At 32.0% G+C, this 12,147-nt stretch overlaps 1 protein-coding gene across 2 annotated transcripts in view; it reads left to right on the forward strand.

Moving 5' to 3' along the window:
- LOC101895118 (ubiquitin carboxyl-terminal hydrolase 46) overlaps positions 1–12,147 on the forward strand; it is a 201,279-nt gene that overhangs the window by 140,650 nt on the left and 48,482 nt on the right. Inside the window, exon 3 of one of the 2 annotated variants that reach the window (XM_059118898.1) lies at positions 3,973–7,874. The exons of the other annotated variant lie outside the window; for it this stretch is intronic. Within the exon in view, the coding sequence (XP_058974881.1) occupies positions 4,158–5,390 (1,233 nt within the window). The 5' untranslated portion in view covers positions 3,973–4,157 and the 3' untranslated portion in view covers positions 5,391–7,874. Of the gene's footprint in view, positions 1–3,972; positions 7,875–12,147 lie in introns of those variants that run through there. 2 annotated transcript variants of the gene reach the window in all.

The following is a 12,147-nucleotide window of genomic DNA, read 5'->3' on the forward strand; positions in this document are numbered from 1 at the left end:
AGTGGCAATAGCATTGGTCCCGGCAGCACAAACTGCCTCAATAAAAGGATATAAGTAAATATATTTCTTCTCCTTCTTCTACGAAACTCGAATAATTTTTTTTTTGTATAATTTCTAGTTATTTTGGCAATAAATATGTAAATCATTTTATAATCATTAACCCAGGACATAAACCTGTGTATAGAGTAAACCATGATGGTTATCATTACCAGGGACATAATCCGGTATATAAAGTAAACCATGATGGTTATCATTACGAGGCACCACCTGTTAAAGTGGAAGAGCCGGTACTACCGGAAAACGTGGCTCATGGTATTCCAATGGAACAAGATATTAATGGCAGAACATTGGAATCACTTGTTGGATAAAGTTTGTTCTATACAAAAAAAAAAAAAAAAAAAAAAATAAATAAATAAATAAATAATAAAATAGGGTATCAGTGAATGAATGTTTATACGAGAGATTTATACCCTCACCTAATGTTCGATTATTTTAACATATTTTAACTTGTGTTATGATTATTCAAATTGTTGACCCTCTATGGAGTAAGTTCCGAAAGAATGGGACAATATTGTCCATTTTGTATCGGACCTCACTTTATATGAGATATGTGATAATTTTTAGAAAATGTAAAGTTATGCTGTGAGGTACCATATATAGTCGACCGAGTATTTCACTTTTCCTCTTGATCTAATACAGATAAAAATAAATTCTATATTAATCGCAGGTTTCTGGTTGAGAGAAATATTTAGAAATAGCGGATAGGCAGATATAAGTATTGACAATTGTGACCCAATCGTACAATGCCATAGTAATCTTATTTCCCAATTTCAGCATTTCATCTCTATTGGTTCGCCCAAATCGAAATATTAAAAAAATTAAGACCATTCTAGTGCTTGACGTAGACATGAGTACAAATTTCGAAAATTACCTCCACATCCCAGTCCTACATTCACTCTGTTGGCCTCATACCGAGAAGGTTCCGAAGCAGTCAGGCCAATATTGTCCAATTCGTATCTGACCAAAGACTGATATAAATATTACAACGTGCCATATTTGGACTATATCGTCTACTTCCTATACTTTTTATGAGATATGTGCATGAAGTTTTGAGAAAATGTGGTAACATGCGTGAGGTAACAGATATAGCGGACCAAAATATTCCACTTCTTCTCATACAGATACAAATATTGGTTTGTTCAAAATTACAAGAAAATCTACCATTTATATCAAATTTTATACGAAATCAAAAATTCCGATTAATTACTACATATTCATATCAGATTTCAGGCAAGTTTTATAGAATCGTCGACTTATTTCGAAAGTTATGACAAATGTATGTTTTGGAAATTGTGACTGACCCTATATGGATGAGGTACCAAAAGGGGTTCGCAGATATAGATCATCTTGACAACAAATTTTGTCTTAACAAAAATCTTTGTATATGTGAAAAATGTGAAGAGAGTTGGACGCCTATTTCGCTTTTCCAAAATCATGAAACTTATGTGGGGGAGGTAAGAGAAGAAATGGTCCGATCTCTACAATCTATATAAGAGATATTGTGTTAATGGAAATGTTTAGATGTACCAAGTCTGAATGGAATCGGATGTTAATTGCATGTTTTATGAGCTTCATGGATATTCAAAATTTTGACCCTTTGTGGGGGAGGTACCAGAAGGAATGGACCGATATATTCCATCTTTACACCAGACTTTGGGTTATTAAAAATATTATAATGTGTGAAATATGAATAGAACCAGATTCGGCTTTTATTATCGTTTTGGGTTATTCAAAACTTCGACCTTTTGTGGGGGAGGTACCAGAAGAAATGATCCGATCTCTACCATCTTTATAAAAGATCTTGTGTTGATAAAAAATATTGAGATATGCCAAGTCTAAATTGAATCGGATGTTAATTTCACGTTTTATGAACTTCATGGCTATTCAAAATTATTTACCCTTTTATGGGGGAGGAACCAGAAGGAGTGGAACGATATATCTCATCTTTACACCAGACCTTGGGTTAATAAAAATATTGTGATGTGTGTAATTTGAAGACAATCGGTCTCTTAACATTTTATTATTAAAAATTTTGACCCTTTGTGGGGGACGTACTGGATGGAGTGGACCGATATTGTCCATTTTTGCACCTGACCTAGCACTGATGCAAATATTAGGATGTGCAAAGTTCGAGCACAAGCTGATGATCCTTTCTCTTTCTGTGCGGTGAAATATTTTCTTTGAAAATTTCGATCTTTTGTGGAGGAGGTACCAGAAGATGTGGATCGATCCATCTTCGAACTCGATCTTAGTTTTTTGATAATAATATTACGATGTACCAAGTGTGAATCAAATCGGAGCGTTATCGTGCGCACCAGCCAGAAAGCCAGATTGACACACGGGCAATATCCAGTAACAGATTTGGTGGAAAGAGACCTAGGTTCTAAAACCATTATTTCGAAGAGGCAAGTTTTGGCCGTATTAAATGATATATAACTTCCCTCTCTCTCCATATGGCTAAGGGTATAAAAAATGCATAAAAGTTGAAAAACATTTAAAAAAAAATAATAACAAACAAATTTAAAAAATAAACAAAAAAAAAAACAACAAAAATTAAAAAAAAATTCAACAAAAATTAATTTTTTTTTTTTGAGATACAAATTGAATTATTTTTTATATTTAATTTGGCTGGGAAACCCGAATCCTTCCACATTGTATGGCGCCCAACGTGTTTATTTTTTAAATAAAAAAAATATATCAAAAAATTATAGTCGTGATGGGAAAAATAACGGATCAAACTTATAAATCACAATGTGGCGCCCAATATGGGGCTGCATAATTTTTTAAATGAAAAACGTTGTAATATGTGAAGAACCCATAGAAGAACGTGGCTTTCATTCGCTCTGGAAAACACTTTAGTACAAGGTTATGGTACAACTTAGGGGCTTGCCGGAATGATTTCCCTAATTCACAATTTTGACCCTCTGTGGGAGAGTTACTTAATGGAGTGGTAGAGTGAACTAGCACCGCAACGCAATTATCGGAGTATCCTTTCTTGTGCAGTAAAATATTTTTTTTTTTTTTTTTTGAAAATTTCGATTTTTTGTGTGGGAGGTATCAGAAGCAGTAGACTGATATTGCCCATCTCTGAACTCGATATAAGTTTGTTAATAATATTACGTTGTACCAAGTTTGAGCTAAATCGAATACTACATTCGAGAGTTAACGTGCTCACCAGCCAGCCAGACAGACGGACATACACCTCTAGATCGACTCCAAATGGCCTGAAACGGATTTGGTCCAAAGAGACCTACAACCGTTATTTCGATGAGGCACGTTTTGGCCGTATCAAATAATATATACCCTCTGTAGCCTGTATTGTATTTTTTTAATATTTGTTATGCTTAGAGACCGAAATGTTATTACATCTCACGATTCTTGTAATTCTGCATATAGAATAAGTTAATAATAATTTATATATAATAAATATTTTCTGTTTCTGCTTTTTTATTACAAACAATAAAAAAACCTTATTCTTCCTTCTCCTTATTTGTTTGTTTACAAAAAAAAAAAGAAAAGTCATCTACATTTTTTTAACCGGATATCATAAAAATGTCTTCTTCTTTATTAGTATTTGTTGTGGTCATTTGGAAATAAAGAATTGAATTGAACGAAATGTGAAATATTGAATTGAAATGCTGATAAGAAAAACGAGAAAAAAATCTAAAGACTCATTGGAAAACTTTTTCATTTTTCAAATAAAACCAAAAAGAAAAAAAATTGCAATTTATGATTGGAGAGGGGAAAATAAAGTTTGAAATTTTCGTTTTTAAAATTGCAAATATTTTATTTGACTCAAATAAAATATTGAGATTTTGAAACAATCTATTGAAAAAAATACTTTGCCTTTACTGACACTCCCCTCTTCAATTTTTCTTTTTTCCTTTTTTGGTTTCTTTTTTATATTTGCAGAGAAGAGAGAAAATTGAAAAAGTTGGAAAATGAAATGAGTTTTTAAGATAAACAAAAAGAAGTGAAACAGAAAAATCTTCAGAGTCTGCGGTGGTGGTGTTGAAATTTCTCCCTTGCAAAAGAATCTCAAAGCCGTCACATTGAAGTCTTGCATCAGTGGTGGTGGTGGCAATAAAAAAGGAAAAATGGGCGCCAATGTTTCACAGCTGGAAAAGGAAATCGGTTCCGATCTCTTTCCACCCAATGAGCACTACTTTGGTCTGGTGAATTTCGGCAACACCTGCTACAGCAATTCCGTGTTGCAGGCCCTGTATTTTTGCAAGCCATTTCGTGACAAGGTGTTGGAGTACAAGGCCAAAAATAAGAGACCCAAAGAAACCCTTTTATCCTGTTTGGCGGATCTTTTCTACAACATTGCCACGCAAAAGAAAAAGGTTGGCTCCATTGCCCCCAAAAAGTTCATTGCCCGCCTGCGCAAGGAGAAGGAGGAGTTCGACAACTACATGCAACAGGATGCCCATGAATTTTTGAATTTTCTCATCAATCACATCAATGAAATCATATTGGCCGAGCGTAATGCCAGCAAAAGTGGTGGAGGTGGAGGCAATGCCACATCGTCGGCTGGTACGGCAGCGGCAGCCACCAAATCCTCATCGACCACCTCGACCTCAACCACGGTCTCCAACTCCTCGACCAATGGTACTTGCTCAAATTCAACGGGCTCCATAAACGGCATTGGTATTGGCATCTCCGATGCCACCACCCCCACCCAGGGCGGTGGCAGTCCGGCCAACAGCGAGCCCACCTGGGTCCATGAGATATTCCAGGGAACTCTCACCTCGGAGACGCGTTGCCTCAACTGTGAAACGGTCAGCAGCAAGGATGAACATTTCTTCGATCTCCAGGTGGATGTCGACCAGAATACCTCAATCACCCATTGTCTGCGGTGCTTCAGCAACACCGAAACCCTCTGTTCGGACAATAAATTCAAATGCGACAACTGTTGCAGCTATCAAGAGGCTCAAAAGCGTATGCGTGTCAAAAAGTTGCCAATGATTTTGGCCCTGCATCTGAAACGCTTCAAATACATGGAACAATTCAATCGTCACATCAAGGTCTCACATCGTGTGGTCTTTCCCCTGGAACTGAGGCTGTTCAACACCTCAGATGATGCTGTGAATCCGGATCGCCTATATGATCTTATGGCTGTGGTCATCCATTGCGGTTCGGGACCGAATCGTGGCCATTACATTAGCATTGTCAAGAGTCATGGTCTGTGGTTGCTCTTCGACGATGATATGGTCGATAAGATTGAGGCTTCGACCATTGAAGATTTTTATGGCCTCACCTCGGATATCCAGAAATCATCGGAAACGGGTTATATTCTGTTTTATCAATCGAGGGATTGTAATGTTTAAAAGGGAAATAGGCCATTAATTATTTTATAATCGCAATAAAACAATATGTAATGTCTACAAAGTGTGCAAAAGTCGTAGGTGAAAATTATTTAGAGGAAGAACATCACAATCAAAAATGAACACCTTCCCAGCAAATAATCTCATTACCAAGTAATGTGTTAATATTTGTCTCATTACCAAATATGGAGTTAATATGGCATTTTACTTTGCCTCACCATCCCGGAAACCAATCTCATTACCAAGTAAGGTGTTAATATGGCACTTTTGTTTTACCTCATTACCAAATAATGATCTAAAATTGCATTTCATTACCAAATATAGAGTTAATATGACATTTTAGTTTGTCTCATTACCAAATAAAGAGTTAAGATTACACGATTAAGGATTTTGACTACTCAATGTCGACAAAAATCGAAGTCGATTTCGTAAGAGGGACTTAACAAAATATTTAGGAGGAGGAAATTACACTCAAAAATGTCCACCTACCCAGCAAACAATCTCATCAATAAATAATGAGTAAAAATTGAATTTTTGGTTGCCTCATTACCAAATAAGGAGTTACTACGATATTCTTATTTTCCCCATTACCAAATAATGAGTTAATATGGCACTTTTGTTTGCCGAGGTTGAGCACCGATTTTGTCGATTCGAAGAGGTATTTAAAAATTATTTCGATGAAGGAAAATTCATTAAAAAATCTCCACCTACCCAGGAAACAATCCCATTACCAAGTAATGAGTTAATGTTGCATGTTTATTTGCTCCATTATTAAATAATAATTTAATATTGTATTTTTGTTGGTCTCATTACCAAATAATCAGTTAATGCTGCAATTTTATTGGCCGAAAAGTCCCTTTCGACTTCGTAAGAGGAAAATACATCCAAAAATATCCATCTACCCAGCAAACAATCCCATTACCAAGTAATGAGTTAATATTACATTTTCGTTTGCCCAGGTTTAATATCGATTTTGTCGACTAGAAATTGATTTAGGATTTTGAATTTTAAATCCAATATCGACGTGTGAAGTTTTCAATATTAATTTGTCGATTGGTAGGTTGAATAATATCGATTTTCAATTTTTTCGGGGTATAAATAAAATAACGAAAAATCTGAAATTAAATTATGTGTTTATTGTTGCATATTTTAGGGGTGAAAATAAAACTCCCCGAAATGATAATCCAAAAATCGAATATATAAGGAGAGAAATAAGTTAAGATTGATATTTTGAATAGATAAACCATTCCACTTCTAATTACTGGTAATGCATGAACGATTCTTTGTACACTACTTGGTAATGGAATACCAAATTTTGCTGGGCATTAATAAAATAATTAACTACAGAATAAAAAATTTCTTGACATTGTCAAAATTTAAAATGTCTTGCTATCTTTTACCTTACCTTGTAATGAGTTGTTGTGCAGCTCATGTAGCTATAAATTTTTTACGGGGCCAGATTCCAACTGTAACTCGTACTTACTTGTAAGGAGAAAAATAAGTTATTTTCGATTGCGATTTTGAAAAGATAACCCATTATTTTTCTCTTTACTGGGAATGCATGAATGCCTTTTTGTACACTACTTTGTAATGGGATGTCAATTCTTTACTTGTAAGGAGAAAAATAAATTATTTTGGATTTATAACCCACAATTTTGAATTTATAACCCATTATTTTTCTTATTACCGGTAATGCATGAATGTCTTTTTGTACATTCGTCTGTAATGGGATACCGAATTTTGCATTTTTTTTTATCAAGAAAATGATTAAAAATCTAAAATAAAATAACCGTTTATCGTTGCATATTCTTTGGCTGAATTGCAAAGTCTTGAGAAAATTATTCCATAATTTAAAATATCTTTGCAATTTTTCACCTTACTTTGTAATGAGTTGTTATGCGGCACGTGTGGATACCAATTTTTTACTGGGTCATGTTCCAACTGTAACTCTTTACTTGGTAAGGAGGAAAATAAGTTATTTTCGATTGCAATTTTAATTTTCTCTTTAGTGGTAATGCATGAATGTCTTTTTGTACATTACTTGGTAATGGGACGTCAACTCTTTACTTGTTAGGTAAAAATATGATATTTTCGGTTGCAATTTTGAATCAATAACCCATTATTTTACTATTTACCGGTAATGTATGAACAATTTTTAGTACATTACTTGGTAATGGGATGTCAATTTTTGCCGAATTAATGTCCAAAACCAAAATGTGTTTTTCCTTTTTTTTTGTGTTTTAAATAATTTGCCCTTACGACTTTTGCAGACGCTATGGCGGTTCACATAATCATGAATTTTGTATTCAAAATATATGATCTAATCCCAAAGCCTACAATTTATGATATGAGGTGGAAATTTTGAAAAAAATACTGAAATACAATATAAGCTATTTCCTAAAATGATTTTATATAATTTGATTCTTTTCTCGTGGCCGTTATAAATTCTAGGCAAAATTTTCTTCAATGTGCATGAATTTATTTTTATTTGTTATTTTTTAATACAAATTCTGTATTTATGTATTGTCATCTAACTTTTTCTGAATATTTTTTTTTTTGAAATTAACATAATACATTTTATTTCGATGGCTTGTTAAAATGTTAACACAATGACCGTTTTAAAACAAGAGCTAAATTTATTTAATTTATGCAGAATTATAAATACATGGATAATGTTTTGAATAATTTATTCTGCCTCTAAAATTTCTCCTCGCACAGTGATTCAGAACTCGATTTTCCGGACCAAAATGTCCCATTTTGTTTTGTCACCACCAATATCTAAAATATTTGTGGGTTTCAATAGCAAAACATATTGAAACGAAGCTAATTAAAAAAATATTTGAAAAATTCTAAGGAGGCGCGCCCCACATGTTGTTCTTAAAAACAAAACCGAACTTTTTGTAAACCCGTTTCCGAATCATTGTGTGTTACATAAAAAATACAGAAATTAAAAAATAAATATTTCAATAAAATCTATAAAGAATTTAAATCAGCATTAAGTCGCACATAATGCATCAACTAGCTGTAAAATTAAACGTATTTAAAATAATTGGTAATAAATTATAAAAAAAGAAATTATTACAAATGTGTTTTTTTTAGGAATAATTTTTGGAGGATAAGTATGTGTACAGATGTTGTAAAAAAAATGACAAAACCAAACTTGATAACATTTCTTTATTTGGTTGATAACCCTTGATAAAAATTCTTTAAAAAATCCACGTTTATTTGATGGTTGGTCCTTTATAAAAATTCTTTAAAAAATCCACGTTTATATGGCTGTTGGTCCTTGATAAAAATTCTTTAAAAAATCCACGTTTATATGGCTGTTGGTCCTTGATAAAAATTCTTTAAAAAATCCACGTTTATTTGATGGTTGGTCCTTTATAAAAATTCTTTAAAAAATCCACGTTTATATGGCTGTTGGTCCTTGATAAAAATTCTTTAAAAAATCCACGTTTATTTGATGGTTGGTCCTTTATAAAAATTCTTTAAAAAATCCACGTTTATATGGCTGTTGGTCCTTGATAAAAATTCTTTAAAAAATCCACGTTTATATGGCTGTTGGTCCTTGATAAAAATTCTTTAAAAAATCCACATTTATTTGATGGTTGGTCCTTTATAAAAATTCTTTAAAAAATCCACGTTTATATGGCTGTTGGTCCTTGATAAAAATTCTTTAAAAAATCCACGTTTATATGGCTGTTGGTCCTTGATAAAAATTCTTTAAAAAATCCACGTTTATTTGATGGTTGGTCCTTTATAAAAATTCTTTAAAAAATCCACGTTTATATGGCTGTTGGTCCTTGATAAAAATTCTTTAAAAAATCCACGTTTATATGGCTGTTGGTCCTTGATAAAAATTCTTTAAAAAATCCACGTTTATTTGATGGTTGGTCCTTGATAAAAATTCTTTAAAAAATCCACGTTTATTTGATGGTTGGTCCTTGATAAAAATTCTTTAAAAAATCCACGTTTATATGGCTGTTGGTCCTTGATAAAATTCTTTAAAAAAACCACGTTTATTTGATGGTTGGTCCTTTATAAAAATTCTTTAAAAAATCCACGTTTATATGGCTGTTGGTCCTTGATAAAAATTCTTTAAAAATCCACGTTTATTTGATGGTTGGTCCTTTATAAAAATTCTTTAAAAAATCCACGTTTATATGGCTGTTGGTCCTTGATAAAAATTCTTTAAAAAATCCACGTTTATATGGCTGTTGGTCCTTGATAAAAATTCTTTAAAAAATCCACGTTTATTTGATGGTTGGTCCTTGATAAAAATTCTTTAAAAAATCCACGTTTATTTGATGGTTGGTCCTTGATAAAAATTCTTTAAAAAATCCACGTTTATATGGCTGTTGGTCCTTGATAAAAATTCTTTAAAAAAACCACGTTTATTTGATGGTTGGTCCTTTATAAAAATTCTTTAAAAAATCCACGTTTATATGGCTGTTGGTCCTTGATAAAAATTCTTTAAAAAATCCACGTTTATATGGCTGTTGGTCCTTGATAAAAATTCTTTAAAAAATCCACGTTTATTTGATGGTTGGTCCTTGATAAAAATTCTTTAAAAAATCCACGTTTATTTGATGGTTGGTCCTTGATAAAAATTCTTTAAAAAATCCACGTTTATTTGATGGTTGGTCCTTGATAAAAATTCTTTAAAAAATCCACGTTTATTTGATGGTTGGTCCTTGATAAAAATTCTTTAAAAAATCCACGTTTATTTGATGGTTGGTCCTTGATAAAAATTCTTTAAAAAATCCACGTTTATATGGCTGTTGGTCCTTGATAAAAATTCTTTAAAAAATCCACGTTTATTTGATGGTTGGTCCTTGATAAAAATTCTTTAAAAAATCCACGTTTATTTGATGGTTGGTCCTTGATAAAAATTATTTAAAAAATCCACGTTTATATGGCTGTTGGTCCTTGATAAAAATTCTTTAAAAAAACCACGTTTATTTGATGGTTGGTCCTTTATAAAATTCTTTAAAAAATCCACGTTTATATGGCTGTTGGTCCTTGATAAAAATTCTTTAAAAAATCCACGTTTATATGGCTGTTGGTCCTTGATAAAAATTCTTTAAAAAATCCACGTTTATATGGCTGTTGGTCCTTGATAAAAATTCTTTAAAAAATCCACGTTTATATGGCTGTTGGTCCTTGATAAAAATTCTTTAAAAAATCCACGTTTATATGGCTGTTGGTCCTTGATAAAAATTCTTTAAAAAATCCACGTTTATATGGCTGTTGGTCCTTGATAAAACTTCTTTAAAAAATCCACGTTTATATGGCTGTTGGTCCTTGATAAAACTTCTTTAAAAAATCCACGTTTATATGGCTGTTGGTCCTTGATAAAAATTCTTTAAAAAATCCACGTTTATATGGCTGTTGGTCCTTGATAAAACTTCTTTAAAAAATCCACGTTTATATGGCTGTTGGTCCTTGATAAAATTCTTTAAAAAATCCACGTTTATATGGGTGTTGGTCCTTGATAAAAATTCTTTAAAAAATCCACGTTTATATGGCTGTTGGTCCTTGATAAAAATTCTTTAAAAAATCCACGTTTATATGGCTGTTGGTCCTTGATAAAAATTCTTTAAAAAATCCACGTTTATATGGCTGTTGGTCCTTGATAAAACTTCTTTAAAAAATCCACGTTTATATGGCTGTTGGTCCTTGATAAAAATTCTTTAAAAAATCCACGTTTATATGGGTGTTGGTCCTTGATAAAAATTCTTTAAAAAATCCACGTTTATTTGATGGTTGGTCCTTGATAAAATTCTTTAAAAAATCCACGTTTATTTGATGGTTGGTCCTTGATAAAAATTCTTTAAAAAATCCACGTTTATTTGATGGTTGGTCCTTGATAAAAATTCTTTAAAAAATCCACGTTTATTTGATGGTTGGTCCTTGATAAAAATTCTTTAAAAATCCACGTTTATTTGATGGTTGGTCCTTGATAAAAATTCTTTAAAAAATCCACGTTTATTTGATGGTTGGTCCTTGATAAAAATTCTTTAAAAAATCCACGTTTATTTGATGGTTGGTCCTTGATAAAAATTCTTTAAAAAATCCACGTTTATTTGATGGTTGGTCCTTGATAAAAATTCTTTAAAAAATCCACGTTTATTTGATGGTTGGTCCTTGATAAAAATTCTTTAAAAAATCCACGTTTATTTGATGGTTGGTCCTTGATAAAAATTCTTTAAAAAATCCACGTTTATTTGATGGTTGGTCCTTGATAAAAATTCTTTAAAAAATCCACGTTTATTTGATGGTTGGTCCTTGATAAAAATTCTTTAAAAAATCCACGTTTATTTGATGGTTGGTCCTTGATAAAAATTCTTTAAAAAATCCACGTTTATTTGATGGTTGGTCCTTGATTAAAATTCTTTAAAAAATCTGGGGTTATTTAATGATTGGTCCTTGATAAAAATTCTTTAAAAAATCCGGGATTATTTAATGATTGGTCCTTGATAAAAATTCTTTAAAAAATCCGCGTTTATTTGATGGTTGGACCTTGATAAAAATTCTTTAAAAAATCCACGTTTATTTGATGGTTGGTCCTTGATAAAAATTCTTTAAAAAATCCACGTTTATTTGATGGTTGGTCCTTGATAAAAATTCTTTAAAAAATCCACGTTTATTTGATGGTTGGTCCTTGATAAAAATTCTTTAAAAAATCCACGTTTATTTGATGGTTGGTCCTTGATAAAAATTCTTTAAAAAATCCACGTTTATGTGGTTGTTGGTCCTT

This window comes from Musca domestica, unplaced genomic scaffold (genome assembly GCF_030504385.1).
Source record: "Musca domestica strain aabys unplaced genomic scaffold, Musca_domestica.polishedcontigs.V.1.1 135, whole genome shotgun sequence".
Taxonomy (NCBI): Eukaryota; Metazoa; Arthropoda; class Insecta; order Diptera; family Muscidae; genus Musca; species Musca domestica.